Below are 25,726 nucleotides of genomic sequence, written 5' to 3'. Positions count from 1 at the left end.
TTTAAAAAGAAATACAACTGATTGATGTCATAAATGGTCATGAAGAACCCACTTCGCTAGACTGTGTGCTATGAAGAATTTGGAGTTGAAGAAATAGTCCCAGTCCTGAAGTTCTTAGTTAAATATGGAGAAGATAATACATACACACACGATAATGTACAGAAGTAAGAAAGACTAGTTCTGCACGTGAGGCACACACAGCTCTATGATGGAGAGTAGGCCTCGGCAGGGATGGCGATGGAGTCATTTTTGGAGAGGTTCTGACATGAAGAGGTCAAGCTAACCTATCCTATAACATATCATATGCTACATAAGTCACTGGAACTGCCTATACTTGGGAAGAGAGTAGGCCAGAAGCAATACCACACTTCTGGAAGGGTTTCGGAGCTTAGTGTCACGTCGAGGACTTGAAGGATGCAGGGCTGGTGATACCCACCGCATCCTCGTGCAGCCCACCCATTTGGCCTGTGCGGAAAACAGATGGCTCTTAGAGAATGACAGTGGCTTATCAATCAGGTGCTGACTAGGACAGCAGCTACGGTTCTAGATGTGGTCCCGTTGCTTGAGGAGGTTAACACATCCCTCGTCCCTGACATGCAGCTATTGACCTGGCAAATGTTTTTTGCTATTAGTAAAGCTGACCAGAAGCGGCTGGCTTTATCTGGCCAGTGATCCACTTTTCACTATCCTACCTCGGAGGTCTATCCTACTTCAGCTCAGCCCTGTGCCATAATTTAGTCCACACTGACCTTGATCGCACTTCTCATAAGACATTGCATGGGTCCACTGCATTGATGACATTATGCGGATTGGGCCTAAGGAGCAAGAAGTAGCAAGTATTCTAGACTTAGTGGTAAGACACTTGTTTGAGGATGGGAAATAAATTCAGCAAAAACTCAGGAGCATTCCACCTCACTGAAATTCTAGGGGTCTGGGGTCTGGTGGTATGGGACAGGTCAAGAGAGCCTTTCTCAAGTAAAAAATAACTTGTTGCATCTGGCCCCTTTCACAACCAAAAAAGAGGCACAATACCTAATGGGCCTCTTTGGATGTTGGAGGCAAGAGATTTCTCATATTGCTCATGGAATTTGTTGGTTTTACCGTGTTCCCCATCGTCCTGAAGCAGCAGACCCGACAGAATGGGGGAATGGCCTTTTGAGGACTCAGTTACAGCACTCCCTGGGCGGCAACACCTCGCTGGGCTGAGGCAGTGTCCCCAAGTTCTTAGGCTGTGCTGGTCTCGAGGCTCTTGTTCCAGAGAGAGGAATGCTTCCACCAGGAGACACATCAATGAGCTATTCAACTGGACACTAAGACCGTTACCAGCTACTTTGGGCTCCCACCTCTGATTCCACAGATAAGGAAGGGAATGACGGTCCTGGCGGGGTGACTGATCTTGATGACCAGGGGGAAACCGGGCTGCGACTGCACCATGGAGGAAAGAGTATGTTCACGACACAGGACATCCTCTAGGGGATCTCAGTGCCACAGAGTCCTGTGACTAAAGTCAGTGGAAAAGTACAATTCAATTCAGGCAGGACAACCAATGGCTTGGATTCTTCAGGAATAAAGGTCTGGGTCACCCTCTAGGCAGAGCCGTGAGCAGCCGAGGTGCTCCCTATCAGAGCGAGTATGGAATGGGTAATGAAGGCGGTTAGAAACACCAGCTACAACTTCATACTCAGACAAACAAGGACAGTGATTATTACATTTCTTCCTTGTTTTGCTATGAATGTTTGTGTGTACATAAACAAATATGTATTATACATACATACATATTAAGCACATTTTTTCTTCCCTCTTGTATCCTCTTATCATCAAACATAAGATGTATTAAAAAATGGTTAATCTTCCATCACAGCATCTAAACTGTAATATACGGAGGAGAAAAGTGAACGTCGCCCAAGAACTCTGCATCCTCTTCCGGGGAGAGCGAACATGTTCTCTGTATCTGGGTTAGTTGTTTCATGTTTGAACACAGAAATACAACTTGGTTACTGACTTTATTTGGAGGTTAAGTGTGCTTTCAGAAGCTGTCTATGATGCCAGGCTGACAAGGGTAAACTGAAGGGTGGTTCTAGGTGTCCCCTTAGCAAGGCTGCAGTACCCGGTTTTTCAACAGACGGTGAAACTCCATGTTGTCGTGTAGTCTGGAGATGCGCTTAACGTCCATCTTCAACCCACTGAATTTAAGCACGAGATTACCCTCCATAACGCGAGCAGGCCTCACCCAGTCAGCTGAAAGGCCGGCCTGAAGAGCAACACTGAGGTTTCCACGAGGAAGTCTTCTGCCTCGGCTCCTGCTGGCCTGCCCCACAGACTTTGGACCAGCCACGCCCCACAATCACATAAACCAGTTCCCTGAAATACACTTAATACATCTTCATCCTTCTGCTTCTGTTTCTGTGGCAATCCCTGACTGATACAATTTTCCTCTCCAAATACCCCATCGTCATGTTACTGTAAGTTTTGTTTGCTGGAATGTTTCATGATTTTTGAAGTGAAAAATTCAAAAACCACCAATGCAGTTTACAGTGAAAAGGCTCATTTCTGGGATCCCTGTCCCCCAGGCACCTAGTTCCACTCCTTGGAGGCTACCAGTGTTACCAGGTCCTTCTCTACCACATACAGTCAAACGTGAACGTGCATTTTTTCTTCTTATATATAAACTGCAGCTACCATGCAATTTCACATCCTTCTTTTCTCAGAGAACATCACGTCTTGGATTTCTATTCAGTAACTAAAGCACTTCTCCATTCTTTTTCCCACGTGCATTTGGAAGTTTCACAGAGATTGCCAAACAGGCCTTTATATATAAAGGGTATATAACAATATACGCTTCTACCAGCAAGGCATAAAAATCGCCTGTCCTACTTATGGACTAATCCTTTTCCCCCTGACTTATGTCCTCCTCAAAATGTTTTAAGTCCTCATGTACCTACGAAAGTCTGTCTGTGGGTTAGTCTGTTATACTGTTCTAATTGTGCACCTCATCAAATGTATACCATCTTTCAAAAGTAGTCCATCGGGCCTGGCTGGCTCGGTTGGTAAGCATCTGCTTTTGGCTCCGGTCATGATCCCAGGATCCCGGGAGCCTGCTTCTCCCTCTGCCTGCCGCACCCCCTGCTTGTGCTCTCTCTCTCTGACAAATAAATAAATAAAATATTTTTTTAAAAAAATTTTTAAAAAGTAGTTCATCTAGTTTTGTATTAGCTTTGTGAACATTTCTTAATGATTTTCACCTACTTACTTTTCCAGATAAACTGTAGAGCAATTTATCTATCGCCTTCAAACAGAAATTTTAATAGTAGCTGTATTCACCATGCAAAAGTAGTGTTCACCATGCAAAGGTTAAAAGTATCTCCATTTATGACAGTTTCCTTTCCCGGGATTTTTAGGTATACAATAATCATTACCTGAAATTAATGTTCTACAGTACACATTAGCAACAATCTCCCAGACACTATTCAAGAAAAATCCAGACAATGGGAATTCTAGATTGTAAAAGGCACAGCTCGTGCATTATTACGAACTATTTCTAGCTCCCTGACGGGCACACATGCCCTCTTGCCTCTATGTCCACATAAAGACTTGCCCAATTTAAATGCCCCCCTTCCGGGTTTCAATAGCTTGGCAGCTGGAGGGCTTTTTATCACAGCACTTCCTATACCTGTTTTTATTTACTGAGCTCTAAGTTCTTTAAAGGAAGGTACCACAATTTAGTTTCCTATCTGTATAGAAAGAAGAAGCAGGGAGAGGGGGAGAGGGGGAGAGAGGGAGGGAGGGAGCAAGCAAGCAGGCAGGCAGGCAGGCAGGCAGGCACCAGGCTGGCTGACTCCTCACTGCACAACTCCAGGGACAGCGTTCACACACTGCACACGAGAGGCTCCCCTGGAGCACAGAAATAGGATGGGAACTGTCCTCCTTAGAATTCTGCAATGGGGCAGCTCTGGGACATGGCACACAGCAGGTGCTCGATGCACGTGCACTGAACTCCACCAGTGACAAACTCTGATTGTCAAAGAACCTAGGAGGAAACTAGCAACTCTGAATGATGGACTGCCTTCCTGAACGTAAAGGGCATATTCTAGAACAAAGATACTTCTTTTGTAGAGATTGAATGAGGCTCATGGATACGGTTTGCTTTCCAACTGACACTAGGTGAAACAGTCTCCAAACCAGTATCTATTAGCAACACTCGCTGCTTTTTCATGTAGTTGTGAGAGTGAATTCAGTTAATTATATTCTTTAAACTTTTAAAAGAAGCCGGAAAAGAAACCTATTTAGTGCTCAAACTATACTTTAAAAAATACTATTTTATTTACACTCACGTATGAAAAAAAAGGCTGTACTACCATGTTTACGTACATACCAATATTGGAAGCAGAATTCAATCATGAATCACTTCTAAATTTTACAAAGAACACACAAACATTACAGCACCGATTGGTTATAGAAAGCAGAGTGGAGCAAATAAACCGTTAGCTATCATCTTCAATTTTCATTAAAGAGCAGCACCCTCTGAGAAGAATCAAATCAGTAATATTCATCTAGGTTGGAAAATAATATATATGTAGAAAAGTTAGTGATTGTACTGATTTTATTACTTTTACTAAGCCATTTTATCTTCCTCACACTCCATGCTAAGAAATAAAACAATATAAAGAAAAATATGTCCTCATTATTATTCACAATTAAAAGGGTCTGCTTCACTCTGCAGGCCTGGGCATACTATATAATAGGGAGCACTTAATGGCTCAAGTGGATCCGAGTACCATTTTGATTCTGACCCACTGAATAGAATCTCATGCATATTTGTGCCTGGATTAACTCCATGGGAGCTGTGATGTACTGAACCATCTCCGTGGTATCCCCAGATCTCACTACATCAGAAAAAGACCCTGCACAAGAAAAGGTATCAATCTATCCATAAATTATATCTATGGGCTCTTTCTTTAGTGTCAGGTGGGAAAAGGGGCCCTTTCTTGAGTACATGGATACAAGCACTGTTGTGGTCTAAAGATTGCTGGATTGATATTGTGTCTGTTATAATGAAAATAAGGGGTACATCAAAACCACTGCCGGATTAAGAAACTTCCACAACTTGTCTCAATTCTTCGAATAACGGAGCAAGTTCCTTTTCTAGGCTGACAATGAGTCCTAAAACAGAGATTAAGAAAATGAGAACATTAGAAAAATGTTCCTGAAAAAGTCTTTGACTTCGATTTCCTCCTGTCAAAATTTAGTTACTAAAAAGCAAACAAGATCTAGCTTATTCCCCATAAGTAAAGCAAAATACTGTAATTCTAACTAATCAAAACCCCTTTTCATTATGAAGTTTATTTTCGTCTATTATTAAAGTAAATAAATGAAAAATATTTATATGTATTAGAAGATATAAAATGAATTACATGCACTGAAATATTGTTAGAGTTTTGAAAAGAAAACTTTAATTTATACTTTATTGTTTCAAAATCTGTACTGATTCAGAAATGGTCTAATATTTTTACTTAAAAAGGTGCACTTTTTTCCTGAACAAATTTTAATGGACTTTATCAAAACAGAGGGAGACAGCCTGCTTCAACCTTGAGAAAAGAAATACTAGAAATTTATTTTATAAATTCAGGAAAGCTGAAGCATAAATGAGTATTTCAAGTGAAAAAATTAAGTTTAAAGATGAACGGTAGGAGTATAAAACATACACTTCCATGTTTAAAATTCGGCGCTGAATCTGGGAGGCAAAGTAGTCTAGAAATGAGCATATCTAGCTTCTCCTTGGTTTACCAGAGTGAAAAGCTCTATGTCTTATATATCTCAGACACTGTTTGTCTTACGCTCAAAGATCTTCCTCTATTTCACAGAATATTAAAAGCATCGGGGATTCTCAAAAAAAAAAACTGTTCTAGATACTAAAATATAATTCTGTACATTATCAACATTGGTAACAACTGATGATTTAGTACATGATGGTGATTCATCACAACTGAGGTTTAATATACTTTAAACATCAACACCACTACTATCCTATATAATTTACAAAGTGTTTTCACATAGAGCATTTTACAGTTTCAAAATATTTAGAAACGGAAGAGATCTTCTACATCAAATCTATACTCCTCATTTTAAAGACAAGGAATCTAAAGACAGGTTTCAGTGACATAGCGGGACACAGACTTGCTCAAACAACTTGGAAAGAAAAAAACAGAAAAAGAATGCGTAACAGTTCTAAACAGCAGCCAAATCTAAAGGAGTCAATACTTAAAAAAAAATAATCCCACTTCATCCAGAAGGGAGTATGTAAATTACAGGATACAGGCATTATTTTAAACATAAATATCCAGCGAAGGCTACTGGATATAATGGGATCTTACGATCTGCTATAGAAAGTACAGCTTCCTGGTGTTTGTTCTCAGATTCTTCGACCCTCAGGAAGAACACATGTAAGTTCATTCTAGTCACACTCTCAGAATTCTCAATCACATTAATCTTGCCCACTATCATTCAAGGTTTTACAAACTCTAATAGATGGGTCTACATAGACTTGAACTCATCCTTGACCATTTTAAGTGTCTGGTTATCTTCTCCACTCTTTTGTGTTTTCTTAAGCTGTTTTAGTGTGAGCAAGATGTAGCATTCAAGGGGTGAAGATAATTTATATTCTCCTTTTTATCGTAAAGGATCACCTACCCATATAATGTCTCACTTGAACTAGAAAATAACCCCATGAAACAGAGAAAGCAGATTTTAGCTACATTACAGCTAGGGAAAACAGAATTCACAGAAGTTAAACTTTTCTGGAGACCAAGAAATAGATGGTGGAGCTGGGCCATGAAGTCAGCTTTTCTGACTCTAAATCTACTGTTCCTGTCATATTAGACTGCTCAGATATGGTGTTACAAGAAATTAAAAGCTGTATTTAAGGTAGTTAAAACACACCTGTATTGGCATTGCTGCTGGCTATGAAACTCACCACCAAAGGTAAACGATTGAATTGAACCACCTAAAAAGAAAGTAAGATCTAAATAATATGTTATTCAAATGAAATACCTTAATCTTTCAAAAGTTTTATTTAAATGGCCAATGTGTAAGATGCTACCTACCATCATGTAATATGAAAGAACAACAAACTCACTGAGTCTCTCTTAGAGACATTACCATTCCTCAGCCTTCAGAGATGGGAAGGCGGGACTACGTCATTATCGTCACTTTAGCTCCCAAGGCCCAGCAGTGTGCCCATGAGTACATGGCAGGGCTCCAGAAACACTTGATAATTAAATGGCTGAATCAGTATTTCTCATCCAAGCAGATCTACCTTCATGATTTTCCTGCTTCCTGAGTACCACTATTACTTTAAATTTGAGTTTACTTCAAATCAACTATCGTTTAAAAAAACTTAGCTTCGAGCTGACCCTTACCGATGAAATTAAAGGTCAAAAGCGTTGGTTATCTTCTGCCTAATACACATGAAAATATGAACTTTTAAAATAAAAACATCACTTGTGCAGCACCAGCAGTACATGAATCAAACTCTGCGAAACCGCTCTAAGGCAGACGCCATCAACTTACTCTAAACAAGAAGACGCAGCTAGAGATGAAGAGGTGTGTAGCAATGAAATCCCTTCACAGCAACCTCACTCATTATATAGATCTTCCAAACCAAATGAAGGCATTCGCAGCAATAACAAATTTCAATAACACTACTTAGCCATCAAGGGAAATTTTTTTATACCACAAAAAAAGTATGTTATTTGAGAAATCACATTTGTTAAGCTAAGGGCACCATCTACTGGAGGTGACGGTGACCTGACTTCCCTTTTTAGGATAATGTACTTTATTAATATACCTCTTAATTACTTTTCCGCATTAATTAATGCCTGCTATAAAATGTGAAGACGGTTACTACAATTCAACATAACCAATTTGAAGGCTAGGGTTTCAAAACGCCACCCACACTTCAAAACTAGAATTTAGAGTAACAACGTAAGCTTTTTCATAGAGAAGACACGACAACAGTTGAAGGTAGCAAACCAGTCAATAATTATGAACCTACCTGGTAGGTGTTATAGTAACAGATGATACTTTTATTTTTTGAAAGTCCAAGTTTGCTCCCTTGGTCTGTTGCAAGGGCGAAAGTAGATAAGAAGCCAGGTCGCAACGCATGCTCTGGGGCACTATCATTGGCCACTGGAAATACAAACGGTTTAAATAAAAATCATGCAGTGCGTGTGATAGAACTTTACAGCACCCTTTCTGTTTTTTAACATAAATCAGTGAAAATATTGAGCTCAAGGGCTACTATGCTTCACAATACTGAAAATTGTATCACGAATTGGGCCTCACCAATTTAGGTGAGAAAAACTGCTCAGTCAGAAATCGAGTGATCATAACCAAGGGAAGAAATACTGATTGTCACAATTTTTTTTTGAAGAATATTGTTTATATTTTCTTAATATCTACTTTAAAACACAAATTAATCAGTATGTTTAATAAACTGAATATTCTGCTCAACCGAGAGCCAAGCTAGAATAGTGAAAGAAGCTTCCAGAAAACATTTGCTCTCATAAACCTATAGCAGTCTCACTTATAGACATTAATAATTTTGCAGCTGGCCATCTGTTTTAAGTTTCTTTCACTCATTAAAAGACCTGAATGGAATTAGTTGTAGCTTTAACACAGAGATCCTAAGAAAGAACATTAGAGCTGGAGATTATGTTAATTTTGTTCAAAGCCCTCATCACAGAATTGAGTAAAGGCAAAAAGGCAGGCGACTTACTTGCCCACGGCCACCTATGTTTTATGGTGGGCTAGAACGCACACTGAACCACACATCAGAAGATAATGGGTTCTATTATTATCTTGTCACTGACTCATGTGCAACTTTGCACTAACAATGTACTCTTTGCACTTGACCATCTTTGTTTACAAAATGAAAGAACTAAATTAAGTGATTTCTACACTTCCTTTCAATTCTAAGGTCTAAAATTATCTGACATATATGATAACCTCAGGTGGAAAAGAAATTGTAAACAAAATGTCAAGAAACTCATTTAATCTTTCCTTGGGAAAGCTATTACGGCGTCCCTACAGAACTACGAACATCCGTGTGATGATACCTTAAGACACAAATAGTAAAAATGCTCTTAATACACACTGATTCAGTGACATCATATATACTTGAAGACAAAAGCTGAGGGGTGCCTGGGTGGCTCAGTCAGCTAAGCAACTGACTCTTGATTTGGCTCACACCATGATCTCAGGGCCCTGAGATCGAGCCCTACGTTGGGATCCGGGCTCTGGCTCCAGCCAGTCTGCGAGTTCCTCTCCTTCCCCCTCTACCCCTCCCCCTGCTTGCCTGCACATACCCCTCCCCCTGCTTGCCTGCACATACACTCTCTCTCTCTCTCAAATAAATAAACTCTAAAAAAAAAAAAAAAAAAGCTGAAAATCAGGCAAAAAAAAATTTCATTTTCCAGGCTAACAAGCTTTTCTTCAGGTGAGAAAGTCTTGTTAGAGCCTCGTTAACGAAAGTAAATTGTGAAATTAAAAGTTGAAAAAATATCTTATTTCCAGTAAAGAAGGAGAAAAGCAACAAAGTTTCAACAAAACAATGAACATATGTTAATTCAAACGTAAGGAGGTTTATCCCAAAACCACTAGCAGTAACTGATTAAAAAATATACATTGGGGGGCGCCTGGGTGGCACAGCGGTTAAGCGTCTGCCTTCGGCTCAGGGCGTGATCCTGGCGTTATGGGATCGAGCCCCACATCAGGCTCTTCCGCTGTGAGCCTGCTTCTTCCTCTCCCACTCCCCCTGCTTGTGTTCCCTCTCTCGCTGGCTGTCTCTATCTCTGTCGAATAAATAAATAAAATCTTTAAAAAAATATATATACATTGGGGGAAGGCTGTGTGTATAACACATGTAGCTGCATACAGGCCCAGTCTCAGCACTGACATTTACTAATGTTTACCTTGTACCACTAATGTCTTTCAAGAAAAACTAGGCTTGTGATAAATCCATGCTTAAACTCTCGATGGTGACACAATCCATTCAACATGTAGCAGGTGATCCAGCCTTCAACATCCAAAAGCAAACATCTCCCGCCAAACTAAGACCTTCTCCTGGATTTATTGAAATAGCTTTTATATGCTTGCTTTCCACATTACTCAGACCTAAATACGTTTTTATTCAAAAGCAAACATGATACTGGCATGCAGGCGCTCAGTCTTACCTTTAATAACGGGGACTCCATCTCTATCTGACACAACAATAGCATGGAGCCCTTCAACACTAGAAAGAAAAAAAGAAGTTAAAATATTATGAAACATTTCATTTTCTCAAAATATGCACCTCAAAGTCATTATAGGGATTTTCATGTATATTTCTGAAAATCTATGTCAACTCAGTTACTGACCTCATAAGTTTCCAGATGTCTGCCAAAACTTCCAGAAATTAAATAAACATGTGTATTATTAAAATCTTAACAAATTTATGCAATTTATTGATAAGATCTAAAACACAGATACTTCTCCATTATAATTGCTACTTATCTTTCCATTATTTATGAAAGTATGACAGGTTATCAGCAGTAGCTATAGTGACAATGGTATCAAGTGCCGTCAAGATATCTGTGGGTTAGGAGAGCCTATAAAAGGGGGGCTGATTTAGACAAGTGGGTCAGGGAAGGCTTCCCTGAGACAGTGATAGCTAAGCTGAGATGTTATGGCACTGGTCCAGAGAAGAGGGGCAGAAAGATTGTTCTAGGCTGAAGGAACAGAATGGAAAGAATGAAGGTCATGTTGCAATCTTTTCAGCTATGCCTACATAAGAAGCAGTAAGCAGAATGGTCAGGACTATAACCATTTGGTCCAGTCTAGGCTCTCCTACATTTACTATTTATGCTACCCCGGGCCAGTTATGAAACCTCTGTAAGCCTCTGTTACCAATACGGAAAGGGGACAACTGTACTTATGTAGCTATTGCAAAATTTAATAAAGTAATGCATGTAAAGTAGAGGCTGGTACATAGTTAAAATTCAAAAATATTAATTATTACTAATTAGCATCAGACTGTCATCTGAGCACACTGACAATTTATTAGTGCAGTTTAAGTATTAACTCATTACAGAATTCCTAGAGTACAAAATTACAGTGTTAAAAATTAGAATGGGAAAACATTCTCAAACTTCCAGCCCCATAATCTCATAATATCCAAGACTGCTACTCAGAAATATGTTCAACGTTCTTACTGTAACCCAGATTATCCATTCCTTATTGTGTTAACCTTAATGTTTTAAGTTAGAAATGAGGAATAGTCATCTTAAGATACTGAAATTAAATTTTAAAGAACCAGTGGCAAAAACTTTTAAGTCAGAGAAGTGTTATTAAATTTTGAGGAAATGTTATAAACACTACCATTTACGAACCTCACGTTAAAAGTAAGAATGATGTTCATAGCAGCAATGTCCGTAAGAGCCAAACTGTGGAAGGAACCGAGATGTCTTTCAACAGATGAATTGATAAAGACGATGTGGCCCATATATACAATGGAGTATTACTCAGCCACCGGAAAGGATGAATACCCACCGTTTGTATCGACATGGATGGAACTGGAGGGGATTATGCTAAGTGAAATAAGTCAAGCAGAGAAAGACAATTCTATTGTTTCACTCATATGTGGGACGTAACAGCGCAGAGGACCGCAGGGGAAGGGAGGGAAAACCGAATGGAAAGAAATCAGAGAGGGAGACAAACCACGAGAGACTCTGGACTCCAGAAGCCAAGCTGAGGGTTACAGAAAGGAGGGGGGTGGGGGGAGGGGGTGACCGGGTGATGGGTATTAGGAGGGCATGTGTTGGGATGAGCACCGGGTGTTATACACAACTAATGAATCGTTGAACACTACGACAAAAACTTGTACTATATGTTGGCTAACTGAACATAATGAAAAATAAAAAAATAAAATAACGTAAGAATGATGAAATAACCGTGTATAAATATTTACTGGTATTATTTTTTATTATCATTCTAACCTGGAATTATCTACAGATTAAAATGTGCTCTGTAAGGTTAATGTATAAAACAAATTCTTCTAACTAGGTTATATAAAAGTATATCCTACTGATACTTGCACACATAGAAACTACTTTGTCCCGTTATCAACAGCAACATCACCTGAAATAGGAAAGAAAACTGGAAACCTGTCTATCAAGAAGGACAAGTCCAAAAAATCACGACACACACACAACAGAACACCCTGCAGCCATTAAAAACAAAGAAACAGCTCTTTGCATGTACTGGGAAGGACTGACCTAAAAGGTATATTGTTAAGTGAAAAAACAGTTTTGAATAGTGTGTACAGGAAGTAGAACTTTTATAAAAACAAGTGTAGGCATGTGTATGTATATGTTGTGATGGACTGAATGTTTGTGTCACCCCCAAAATTCGTTATGTTGAAACCCTAATCCCAATGTATTTGGAGGTGGGGCCTTTGGGAGGTAATCAGGAAATGGGGGGGGGAGCCCTCAGATATCAGAAGAGTGCCCTTACTTAAGGCTAGAGAGCTAGCTAGCCCTCTTTCTACCATATAAAGATATGGGGAGTCTGCAATCTGCAACTCGGAAAGGGGCTCGACCAGAACTGAACCATGCTGGCACCTTGATCTTGGACTCCCAGCTTCCAGAACTGTGGAAAATAAATTTTGGTTATTTATAGGAAATCCAATCTATGGTATTTTGTTATAATATCCTCAACTAAGATCCAAGTGTAAATGTGTAAATATGTGTGTTTATAGACATGCCTGTTTACAGGTGCGTCAAACATCTTTGAATGTACTGGGTGTCTCTGAGAGGGGAACTGTGTGGCTGGGGGGCAGGGCTAGGAAACTTCTCACTATGTCCTTCAGTTAACTTCTGAATCTTGAACTTTATGAATGTACTGCCTCCTCAAAAGATAAGCAAATTAAAAAGCAGGTAAAGAGTACTACAAAAAATGTTTAGAAATATCTCTGTCACCATAGTTTCTTTTCTCTTAGTTTCAGTTAATTAACTTAAATGCCAACTAATGCACCAAAAGAGGAGGCAGAAATAAAGACTTTCTTTTTAACAGATTTTAAATTCACAGAGATAAATGCCCAACAAAGTAGAAAAATTACTCACATACTTAAAATACCCACTTAAAGAAATCAGGTCACAAATATAAAAGATGTTTCCAATTCTACACATGGTGAACAAAAAATAACATGAGTAGATTTTACTAATAGTTGAAAATAAGTATGCTGCGTTAATAGGTATACTGTATGCACTTCCAGAAGGAATTAAATGTTATGAAATATTCTGCAGACACCTAAACCTAAAGCTCAATAAAACAAACACTTCTATTCCAAAAAAACAAATGTTGCATTTGTAATCAGACATCATACTTCGTTTTATATATATAATAATGTAACATTTGGTTATTTTAAAACACAAAAAGTTGTGACTGTTAAAGCCTGAGCCTGCTTTGGGTCACAACTAGACTGAAAAATACAAATTCAAGGACTGTATTTAGCAGGGAATTTAAAAATGAACAAAACCGTATTCTATTAACTGACTTGTTGTTGAGAGGTATGGCGGTACAATTAAAAGCATGAACCCACAGCTCTGAAGCCGAGCTGCCTTCGTCCAAACCCCTTCATTTTACATACATTTAGCAACAAATCAAAATGTACGTTTTACTACGTTTCTTTGTAAGTGTTCAATATTATTTCTTCATTTCTCTAGCTTTTGGGATACAATAAGCCTACTTTCAAGAAAAAGTCATGAATGAATACGAACCAAAGCAGCCTTGGTCATTATGGGGGAAAAAAACCCAAACTAAACCGAAACACATGATCCTAACCCCTTTCTTCCACTATACAAAGATTTTCATCACACTTTTACAAATACACTTTTTACAAATACCAACTATGCTTCTGCTCCTATATTTTGTTGCCAGTGCAGTATTTCCCTCGAATCCTACTGGTCAGTTTTACCACCCTTTAAATATTGCTAAACTTCCAATCAGGCAGATACCAACACAGAAATCCTTCGTTTTGTACAGTTCCAATATGGACACATTTTAGTTCCCAGAGCTGAATTAAATAACACCACTCCCCTGACAGCATGGCTCAAACTTCAGGACAGAGGGCATATTACGTGAGTAACTGCATACAGTACAAACCCCACTAACTCTTCATACAAATCACCACGTGAATAACTTTGTCAATGACAGATGCGCACCGTGTCAAGAACCAGTCCCGTCACTGCTTTCAAAGCGTGCTGGTGGCTGGTTCCTCCGTGCAGGCAGGGACGGTAAAACACGGAGCGCTATCTCCTTGTCGCCCAATGATAAAGCATATGGTATTAAAAAGAAAAACAGGGGCGCCTGGGTAGCGCAGTCGTTAAAGCGTCTGCCTTCGGCTCAGGGCGTGATCCCGGCGTGCTGGGATCGAGTCCCACATCGGGCTCCTCCGCTGGGAGCCTGCTTCTTCCTCTCCCACTCCCCCTGCTTGTGTTCCCTCTCTCGCTGGCTGTCTCTCTGTCATATAAAATAAATAAAAAATCTTTAAAAAAAAAAAAAAGAAAAAAAGAAAAACAGAACTGAAATCGGGAACTGGCTAATCACGATGACATACAGCAAAGGAAGGAAAGGTGACAATGCTAGAAGTGAAATGCAAATAGAAAGTAAACACTCGGAGAAGGCATAACAGCCGAAAGGACGCCCACCCTTTCGCTGTGTGCACAAGACGTGCAGCCAGAGGAACCCCGTCCAAGCGCGCTCACCGACAGGAAGGGGGCACGGGTGGCGAGGAAAAGGACGACGCTATCCTAGAGGAAGGGACGCTGGCAAAAAACCTCGCACGGCATCGACAGTACAAAGGACAAAATGGTGGGGGCTGATCCAGTCTGAGAAAGGAGTACGGCAATTCGAAGGCACAGAGAAGACGCCTGCTCCTTACCTTAAGGTTGTCCGTTTCCTATATTTTACCGTGTGTGCAAAGAAGTAGGAACCGTTCAAACTACACTTGAGGCGTTTTCTCCAAAGAAATAAACACTCTATTACTCAATAATTCCACTGTTTTTAAATTGCTGTGTATTAAACAAATACTGGTTTTAGCATTTGTTTCCATTCCCTCAAATAGAACCAACAAAAGAGGTTTTACGGTTTTGACAAAATTTTCTAAACATCACAGACCAACGGTCCTTTCCGCAGGGATTACTAAGACCGCTCCGGACGGTTCCAGCGCAGTCATCTTTGCGGCCCTGCACTACTGTGCAAAGCCAGGACTGCCTTCCCATCGTTAGGCTGGCAACAGAATCAACTACTTCATGCTTCCGTAATATTTCCCTCCTGAATATAACAGTATTTTCTTCTTGAATACAAACATACGTAAATGAAACCCAGGAGATAGTATTAATTTCTACTGGTTTGTAGTCAGGGTAAAGGCACAAGTCAACAGGCAAACCACACCAAACAGTTCAGGCAAAAATCCAAACATGAGAATTTTTTTTTTTAACCTACCTACAGAAGTAAACTGACATCCAAAACCTTTTTAAATTTACACACTTGGAGAATAAAAAAAGAAGGAAAAAAAGAATCTCACCACATATTGTGCAACATTACACCTCAAAGGTTATTCGATCATGCTGGAATGTGAAAATGGAGGTCTCAAGTCCTATTCCTCTCTCTCACATCCGTAACTCTAAGGTATTATTTTGCACTAAACTAAATGTGAATTTTAATACAACGAAAGTGACAAAGTCCTCTGAACCACAAAAACATCTAAAAGGAAGTCTGCGGTCCTTCACACAGAGCCTAATTGAAAATGGCGCATCAAATGGACTGGGTGCAGGCACAAGCAAGCCTTGTGATTTTCCAAGTATGAACTGCTGTCTACATCTAGCATTTTTAGGTTATACAGACTCGGCAATTAGGTCTTAAAAGTTATACTAAAGGAGGGGCGCCTGGGTGGCTCAGTCGTTAAGCGTCTGCCTTCGGCTCAGGGCGTGATCCCGGCGTTCTGGGATCGAGCCCCACATCAGGCTCCTCCGCTGGGAGCCTGCTTCTTCCTCTCCCACTCCCCCTGCTTGTGTTCCCTCTCTCGCTGTCTGTCTCTCTCTCTCTGTCAAATAAATAAATACAATCTTTAGAAAGAAAAAAAAAAGTTATACTAAAGGAAAGGCAAGTTCTAGGGTTTTTCCCCTTAAAATTGCTCTCACTACTTCAAAGCATAATCCAGTAAACTGCTATGATAGTACATTTGAAAAACTCTAACATGGCAAGAAATCTGAGTTCTAGCCCTTTGGCATTCACAAGCTGTTTAATCTCAGCTGTCAAGCTCAAATGTCAGCTCAAATGTCAAAGGACATTTCTTGTGCTACCTAGTGTTAAGTATTTGAAAATGCTAAATAACAATATGATATATACATACTTAGTCTAAAATAAATAGAAACAAAATGCTACATAAAATCAACGTATATAATGCAGAATTTATTTAATAACAAATTAGTAATTTTTTACCTTGGTAATTTTTTATACAGGAATCGCTTTAGGTCCTGAAAGAGAACATAAAAAATCATATTATAACAATATGCCTTGTACAGGTTCCCTAGATACTGTCCTGTCCACATTTCATGTACTTTAAATCGTCATTCATAATTTTCCTTGCCTGTGTGTTTTTTTCTTTTTGATTTTGATACTAGTTGTGTGACTTGGACCAAGTTACTTAACCTTTTTCTCTAAGTCCCAGTTTCATTACTTGTGAGAAGGGATAATCACAGAACCTACGTCATAAGACTGTTAACACTTATTGAGAAAATGTATGTAAACTGATTAGCATATCTGGACAAATACATACTAGCTGTAAAATTAGTGCATATTTTTCATACTATTTTACATCCTGTTGCTACTGTCCTGTTCACTTGAGAATATATTATAAACCTCTTTCCACGTCCCCACATCACCTTAACAATCCTGGGTAAACGAACTTCTTTGAAACTCTGTTTCTTTTCACGACTAAAGATAAATGACAACATGTGTCAAGTGTTAAGCATGAAACAGAATTAGGATTAAAGAAATAAAAGACTATTTTAATTCTTCTCACTGCACTCTCTCACCTGGGGAATATCACAGACAATCCAGCTATCAATTAGGAGGTCTACACAGGTAGATCGGGAATCTGTTGTTTTGAACCTCTAATCCCCACTATTCGCCAAACCTGAATGTTCATTTTATTTCATGTTATCACCACCATCTTACCTCTGCTCTTATCTTAAATACACACATTAAAACTCAACTCATTGTTTCACGTGAAATCCAGATTTCCTCTATCTCTTCCTGTCTCCACTATTGGCACTACCCATTATTCAGGTCTGAAACACAGAGTAACATTTAACCCTAACCTCACCTTTATCACTGCTAAATGATTTGTGAAGTCAAATGTTTTTAAAATGATCTCTTCCTCTCCTTTTCTTTTTAAAGATTGTATTTATTTATTTCACAGAGAGAGACAGAGTACAATCAGGGGGAGCAGCAGGCAGAGGGAGGAGAAGCAGGCTCCCTGCTGAGCAGGAAGCAGGCTGAGTAGGGAGCCCGATGCGAGGCTTGATCCCCAATGCGAGGCTTGATCCCCGGACCCTGGGATCATGACCTGAGCCAAAGGCAGGTGCTTAACTGACTAATTCACCCAGGCGCCCCTCTTCCTCTCCTTTTCAACTGACATTACAATTTAGGTTCACGTTATTACTTATGACTTGTGCTTCCTAACTGGTATGCTGGTCTCCCACTTCTATCCCATACAGTTCTACACAGTGCCAATGGCCATATTATTCTCCTTCTCTACCTGGGTTAGAGATGCTTCCCAGATGATTCCCTGTGCAGCCAAGGTTGAGAACCAACGTCTGAACAGCTCTCCACTGTTTAATAATTTCTCTACAACTTCTTTTAACATTTGAGCTTCTCTACAATATGGTCTACACCTACTTTTACAGTCCTGCTTCCTACCACTCCCTCATACATACTCTCAGCCCAAGCAGAAGTGGGTTACTCACAGCTCCTCCACACACATCTTTTCCTTTCCTACCTCTCAAACTTTGCTTACACTATTCATTTTAATAGTAATTCTCTATCAATCTTACTTTAAGAAAAACTGCTACTCATTATTTAGCGCTAATTTGAACCACCAAATACTCCAAACAGGCTTTCCTGATAAACACCAGATGTAATCCCTCTCTCTTTTGAATTTTCATCCAATAATGTACATACATTTATGATCACCTGCCTACTATAATTAAAAAAAAATTTTAAAACCCTTATGGAGGGATGCCTGGATGGCTCAGTTGGTTAAGTATCTGCCTTTGGCTCAGGTCGTGATTCCAGGGTCCTGGAATCAAGCCCCACATCAGGCTCCTTGCTCAGCAGGTAGTCTGCTTCTCCCTTTGCCTGCCTGCTCCCCCTGCTTGTGCGCTCTCTCTCTCTCTCTCTGATAAATAAATAAATAAATAAATAAAATCTTAAAAAACAAAACAAACCTTACGAAGAGGAATTATACCTTAATCATCTTTATTTCACCCACAGCCCTTATTACAACAACCTCTGCAAGGCAATGCTCAACAGATATGCAGTGATTTGACTATGCCTGGAAAATAAGGTCTCAAGAACATAATGGGAGACACTCCAAAAAGGAGTGATAAAGGCATGCAAAGTGCCTAAACACTCAAACACATAATCTTACAACCTAAAAAGAAAAATCACGCTCATATTAATGTTGAACGATCATTTAGTCTAGTGGTTAAGAGCATAAACTCTGGACTGAGGACAGCCTGGGTTGGTATCTTGACTCTACAACTTACCAGCTGTGTAACCTGAGGCAAGTTAGGTGATCTTTCTATGCCTTAGCCTCCTCCCTAGAACACAAGGGCAGTAACAGTGCCCACTTCATTAAAGTTGTAAGAATTAAATGAGTATATGTTCAATGTTTAGAAGAATGCCCAGCATGTAAGTAAAATAACAACAGGATGTAAAATATTGACACAAACAGTAGTACTATTAATTCCCTGTTGTTTCTAGTAACTAGTACCATTAAGTTTCCTAAACTTACAGTTTGCGTTTTATTGCTGTGCTAAAGAGGTATCCGTTAAAAATCATCTCAATTTGCTCCAATGAAATCTGGAGTGACATCAGGACCACTTACTGGAAACAAGTAGATTCACAAGCAGCAAAACATTTAGAAATTCAAACGGTATTCAGAGCCTCTCTTAGGCCCGCTGGACTGGGGACTGGGAAGAACACAGTTCTCTCAACTCAGACACCTTAGCGTCTTCCAGTCCCACTGTGGGCACTCAGGACCCCGCAAACCTCTTCGTATTAGTCACTCCAGAGTCCACAGAAACTACGACGCGGGGGGGCGGGCTAAAAAGGAAGCCAATTTCTCCTTGGGAAGCTCTAGCTCTCCCCGCCCCGCGGGCCTCCACCAAACTCCCCACCCCTCCCCTTCCTCTTGTGTGGGGGTGTTAACTCACATCCGCCATGACGAACCCCTTTCTCCCGCAGGATCAATCTCCACTCCTGGAAGAGAAACTCCTGGTGATTCTCCCCTCCAGACTTCCTCCCACCTCCAACCTGGTAAGCGGGGTCCGCTCTCACCCGGGCCAGGCAAGAAGCCGCGGCTCGGGGACTCGCACCAGGGAAGCCGCAGTGAGGCGGGAGTTCCCAAACACCCACACGGTAGCTGGGATGCCCTCCCTCAGTCCACTGCACCCTCCACCCGCGAAGATCTAGGCCCAAAGGAGAGGGGAATGGGAGTCCTCTCCCTCCCTTGCATCTCACCGCCCGCGCCGCCTGCGGGCCCGGGACGAATACGGCGCAAAGCGGCTCGAGTTACCTGGCTTTCCGGGAGGCGGTGCTCCCTCCGCTGCAAATTCGGGGACAGCTTCAAAGACAGTCTCCTTTGAAAGCCGTCGTCACATGATTTGTGACCCCCTCCGCGCTCCAGGAAGCACTTCCTCCGCCTCCGAGGCCCGATGACAGGTTTCCGGGGAGGAGCCCGGGCCTTTGGCGTGGGACGCACCCCGCCTCTCCCCGCCCTTCTGCGGGCTGCTCCCTGCGCCTGCGCAGACCGAGGGACTTGGGGACACAGGCCGGTGGCTGGAGGGTTCTTGGAGATCGTGGGGCACTAAAAGATCCGCGGAAAATGTATGCAAGAAGACGTTGTGTGGGGAGGGTGCATAAATTTCATTTGTTTTTCAAGGCGTGTTATCTTAAGACCTTTTCTTGTAGATAGTTGTTTACAAGCTGAACTGCAAGCAGGATTGCCTGTGCCTATAAGTCCCAGGTTCATGGGGCGCCTGGCTGGCTGAGTCAGTGAAGCTTATGACTTGATCTCGGGGTGGTGAGTTCCAGCCCTGCTGGGTGAAGAGATTACTTAAAAATAAAATCTTAAAAAAAAAAAAAAAAAGCCCCAGGTTCATAAGTTTCTGACCCCCATGCCCTACACTGCCTTGCCTTTCCAAGGATGCCACCCACGTGTTCTTACTCAGGGTCTTGACTAGATGGAATAGAGGAGCCATGGGCTTTCTGGAGTTTTCACGGTTGTGTAACTCAACACGTGCAGATAATGGACACCTTCTTTCATTGGCTTGTGATTAGAAGGCTGTGCCTTCTAAGTTGTAACCATATTATTTTTTGTTTGGTGTCTTGCTCGTTTGCACATGTAACAAAAACCTACAATAGCTGGTAAGAAAACGAAGACTATGGGAACTTGTTAATGACTCATCTTCAACTCCCAGTCCCTAAAAATAGGAGTGCAAAAGGAATTAACTCTAGCTCAGGACATGGTGAAGAGCTGGGATACTAATCTAGTTATCCTTGAGATGAAATGGTAAAGTACAGCTCTCCCAACTGTTACGAATGACCTCCTAATTATTACAAGTGAACTTGACAATTCATAGCAACTCACATCATTGAAGTTCACTTCCTTTTCCTTAAACCCTTGATTTCTTAGCTTCTGGGATACTGCATTACTTATTTTAGGTCCTCACCGATTCCAGTTTCCTACTTCTTTAGGGAGCATCTTCTCACACATCACATTCCCTTGACTACTACTATATGTTACCAAGAATAACTGATATTTGTGCTTAAGTATGTGTCATCATTTCGTTTGTTTTCCCAATGAGACCGTAACACCTAGAAGACGGGTCATGTTTTGGATTTTTTTCCAGTTTCCTACAATGCCTCAATGTCTTGCAGTCCATAGGCAACTCATTCAGCATTTGTAGAATAAAAGTGATTAAAAGAAACTATTAATCCTGGCCCTGACTACAACTTCTTTTTAAAGCTTTTCTTTGGTTTCCGTTTTTCTCTTTCCATATTTTCCTGAGAATGTTAGTCCTAAGTCTGCACCTTTCCTCAGAGTTCTAGGTTCACATTTTCGGCTGCTTGTCAGTTGTTGGGTATTTCTACATACATGTCTTGGAGTCAGCTCTGACTCAGAAGCTCCAAAAACTTCTCCAATGAACCTTTTTCCTAATGTGTGTCTTTATTATTTCCATGATTCTACTAGTCAGGTGTCATGTTTGACCGCTACCTTTTGTTCACCATGTCCACTTTTCTTCCCTAACAATGATTTTTTCATCTACATGTTTTTTTCATTTCTTCATTCAAACCATTATTTAGCAAGATGATATTAATAGTCACTTAGTAATGGCCAGATAAACCTTCCCAAAGCAATGCATATTACTGCTGCTCAAAAGAAATCTTTACTGATGTACCATTGCAGACTGATAAAGTTGACAGTCTTTAATCTGGCACAAACATATTCTATTTTACTTCTGAACACATTCTAATGTGAATCCTATATTCCAGCCAAGCTGATTACTTCACCCTTCCTTCAGTGGTTATTATTTCTCCACACTGGTTCTGGAGGATTCTTTAAACTGAAGTGTTTATTTCTCTTGTAGGGGAGGAAAAACATACTTACACCCTTCTACCCTCTTAGATTCCATGGCTGGGCCTAAAAGTTAATTGACAGATTATCTGGTGAAAAACATACACATTTATTTAATATTTTTATGTGTATATGGGAGTGTGCAGAAGGAAATAAGGTCCAAAGAAGTCATTAGGCCCAAAAGTTATATACCTTTTTATACAAAGACAACAAGTTGTGGGGATGTGATAAGAAAAGGGGCTTGGGTAAGGGACAATGAATTGTGGGACAGTGATTATGAAACATATGGGTGAAGCCAATGGAAGATAAGGATTATTTTAGTAGGCTTGTTTGTACAGGTCCATTTTGGCGTCAGTCTTGCGTCTGGTGATAAGAATGTTCTCTTCCTGGTACAGGAGCGCACCTTTCTCACAGGAAATTTTATGACCTGTATTTTGGTAAAAGGGGAGGTCAAAAAATCCTTCCTGCATCTGTTTTCTTAGTGCCATCAGCTCAAAATAATCAATATGTGTAAGTGGTGGGGCGCCTGGTTGGCTCAGTCAGTTAAGCGTCTGCCTTCAGCTCAGGTCATGATCCCGGGGTCCTGGGATCAAGGTCCTCATGGAGCTCCCTGCTCAACAGGGAGTCTGCCTCTCCCTCTGCCTCTCCCCCAGCTCATGCTCTTTCTCACTCTCAAATAGAATCTTAAAAAAAATAGGTCTAAGTGGCATATTTTGAGGTGACATGTTCTGAACCCTTGCACTTTCTTAGATATGAATTTTTCTTTTTTTGAGAGAGGGAAAGAGTGTGCATGCATGTGGGTGTGCAGGCACGGGGGTGGGGGAGCAGAGGGAGAGGGAGAGAGAATCTTAAGCGGGTTCCATGCCCAGAGCAGAGCCCAATGAAGGGGCTAAATCTCATGACCCTGAGACCTGGGATGAAATCAAGAGTCAGATGTTTAACCAACTAAGCCACCCAGGTGCCCCTCTACCTGAGATACTTAAATCTTGGTTTCTGATAACATCTTCTCACACATCACATTCTCTTGAATACTACTATATGTTACCAAGAATAACTGATATTTGTGTATAATTATGTGTCATCGTTTTGTTTTTCCAATGAGACCATAACGCCTAGAAGGCTGGGTCATGTTTTGGATTTTTTTTCCAGTTCCCTACAATGCCTCAATGTCTTGCACTCCTTAGGCAACTCATTCAGCATTTGTAGAAAAAAAGTGATTAAAAGAAACTATTAATCCTGGCCCTGACTACAACTTCTTATCCACCCCTGACCCTCACCATTTGCCCCCAAGTTTAGAGGCAAGTGAAAATATGAACTCTAGCAAGTTCTTTTAATTTCTGGAAGTGCTATTTTTCATTTGAACACATTCCATCCTACTGACCTCAATAAATGATAGTTGACCTGGAAAATACTGATTTTTTTCTTCTTCTTGGGTGGCAAAAAAGGGAGGGCACAGCTTTCCAAGCTCTCCAAATACCACAATGTCCTCAAATTGAAAGAACAAAGATTTCTAATCTCCGAGTGTGGTGGCTTCTGAATTATGGCAGTCAATAGGAGATTGATCTGTTTGAATTCACTCACTGCCACTGGTATAGGTGTAGGGGAAATATGTACTGGCCTAAAAGATTATCAGCACTATGTACCAGTTCTCCAAAGTGGGGTGTACCATATGATTCCTGAGGTTCAGGAAGAAACTAGTAGAAACTGTATACATATGCACAGAGTTTTTATCTCACCTTTCAAATTTTCTAGTACACAGCATACCAGAGAAATAGTATACTAGTATATATAATACATGAAACAGTTAAACATGCACATGTGGTTAAAGTTCTAACTTTATTGGTTGTATCAAAAGCCTTTGTTTCTGCTTATTTTTAGCTCAAGTTTCTCTTAGCTTTTGTGTATGCCAGAGATACCTCAACTTTTTTATTCTTCTTTTCCATGAAAAATTACTAATTATCTCGGTTTAGGTTGGCTCCACTATTTGTGTGAAAATTCTAGTTGGTATTCAAACTTGTGGGGAAGAGAGTCTTGCTGATTTTCCAACATACAAAAATGAAATTTTATCACTTAGATTGGCCAAGTTGGAAAATGTCTTGCTAATATTGATTCTGGCTATGGTTTGGGATTTGGCCCATTGCGAATACAATTATAAGCTTATATGCAGTAACTTTCTCTTTTACTCTACCACTCATTGTCATCACACCCTGGATTTAGGCAGTCACCTGAGAAATCACTAACTCCTCTGATCTCTGGCTTGCATACAATAGACAATCCATGAATCACTTACATGTCAACAACATAAACTCCCCTACCTTCTTTCCTGCCTGACAGAACCCGAACTTTGGATGAGTTCAATGAGTTGTATTCCACTGCCTATGCCCAGGCTGATGGGTTAGGCTGGAGAAAACACACACAACTAAACAGACTGTAAATTCTGTCACCAATCTGGGACTTGTAAAAATCCGACTTTTTCACTCGTCAGCTGACTCAGCGAAAAAAAAATCCTTCAAACTGTCTTCTTTCTAAGTGTTTATTTTTCTTTTCCTCTCCCCCACTTTATACAGATAAACTGCTTATTCATCAAGCCAATGAAAGCCATGACATCTTACCACCAGCACCACAAATCCACCTGCCTTTGCACCCATCCTCCATGCATTCCTTTCTGAAAGAATGCTGGTGGTCGCTTAGCTACAATAATTCCTCCATCTGTCCAATGGACATAATATCCTCCTGGACGTATCAGGCACTTACTGCTACTATCCCTCTTTTTCTCTATCTTTGCTCTTTCACTTTCTACCTGACCCTTTACATCAGAATGAAAAACAACAGAATAAAACAGATCTCTCATGCAATAAATAAGATCTCATGTAATTAATAATTGAAAAAATAAAAGCCTTCTTTAGAAACTACATCCTCTTTCAGCTAACATCCTTCTCTACTCCCTTTCACAGCCAAATTTTTGTAAAGTTCTTAATTGCTGCCTCTATTTATCCCAAATCCAATCAAATAAGTTTCTTGACTCTACTTCCTGAATATCTCTCAAAATCACTCACCAGTATTCCTACTCTATTCCAAGCAATGATCATCTCTCCTTTGCCAATAACTTCTTATCCTTCCTACATTCATGTTTGCCCTCCAGTCTTCTCTGCACAATAACTAAAACGATACTTAAAATCTCAAATCTCATTATGTAACACTCCCTCCTCAAAAATCTCAAAGGTTTTCTACTGGCTTAAGATAAAGTCCAACTATCATCATCATAATTTTTTTTTTTTTTATTTTAAAGATTTTATTTATTCAACAGAGATAGAGACAGCCAGCGAGAGAGGGAACACAAGCAGGGGGAGTGGGAGAGGAAGAAGCAGGCTCATAGCGGAAGAGCCTGATGTGGGGCTCGATCCCATAACGCCAGGATCACGCCCTGAGCCGAAGGCAGACGCTTAACCGCTGTGCCACCCAGGCGCCCCCTTTTTTTTTTTTTTAAAGATTTTATTTATATCATCATAATTTATATACGGTCTTATGGAACTTGGCCCCTATCTTATTTTAATTCTCTAACTTACCCTGCCTTTCCTACGCTATAATCATACGAGTTTGTTCTCATGCAAGTTTGTTTTCACGTCCACAAAGTTTCTACGGCTTTACCAACTTTGCACACTCTGCCTGAAATGTATCTCTAGCATTCACCTCACTCCTACTTGTCTTGTCTTTTGGGTTTCAGCTTAAGCTCACTTTCTCAGAGAAACTTTCCCTGACCCTCCCACA

At 40.4% G+C, this 25,726-nt stretch overlaps 1 protein-coding gene across 5 annotated transcripts; it reads right to left on the bottom strand.

The window, feature by feature from the left end:
- Nucleotides 1-1,984: 1,984 nt before the first annotated feature.
- LAMTOR3 (late endosomal/lysosomal adaptor, MAPK and MTOR activator 3) lies at nt 1,985-20,054 on the bottom strand. Of its 5 annotated transcripts, none has more exons than XM_087863961.1 (8): nt 19,898-20,053; nt 19,536-19,581; nt 16,537-16,571; nt 11,424-11,477; nt 10,230-10,288; nt 8,051-8,184; nt 6,937-7,000; nt 4,299-5,160 (listed from the first exon to the last, which is right to left on the bottom strand). In XM_087863961.1, the coding sequence occupies exons 2-8, from the start codon at nt 19,542-19,544 to the stop codon at nt 5,087-5,089; spliced, it is 429 nt and encodes a 142-aa protein (XP_087720087.1). In that variant the 5' UTR covers nt 19,545-19,581; nt 19,898-20,053; the 3' UTR covers nt 4,299-5,086. The 5 variants fall into 5 exon arrangements, with proteins under 5 accessions (XP_087720090.1, XP_087720087.1, XP_087720088.1 ...); XM_087863962.1 differs by lacking the exon at nt 19,898-20,053 and adding an exon at nt 19,843-19,862; XM_087863964.1 differs by lacking the exon at nt 6,937-7,000 and having other exon boundaries at nt 1,985-5,160; nt 19,898-20,054.
- Between the last annotated feature and the right edge of the window lie 5,672 nt (nt 20,055-25,726).

Source organism: Ursus americanus, chromosome 8 (genome assembly GCF_024610735.1).
Source record: "Ursus americanus isolate L20-20 chromosome 8, mUrsAme1.1.p, whole genome shotgun sequence".
NCBI classification, from domain to species: Eukaryota; Metazoa; Chordata; class Mammalia; order Carnivora; family Ursidae; genus Ursus; species Ursus americanus.
This window is presented reverse-complemented; position numbering and strand designations above follow the sequence as displayed.

Bases quoted from the DNA above. Each gene is read 5' to 3' on its own strand.
- LAMTOR3 (XM_087863961.1), bottom strand. The intron at 8,185-10,229 runs GTAAGACTGAGC...TTGTATTTCCAG, and splicing joins TGGAGTCCCCGTTATTAAAG to TGGCCAATGATAGTGCCCCA. The intron at 5,161-6,936 runs GTGTGTTTTAAC...TCTCTGTTTTAG, and splicing joins CAGCAGCAATGCCAATACAG to GACTCATTGTCAGCCTAGAA.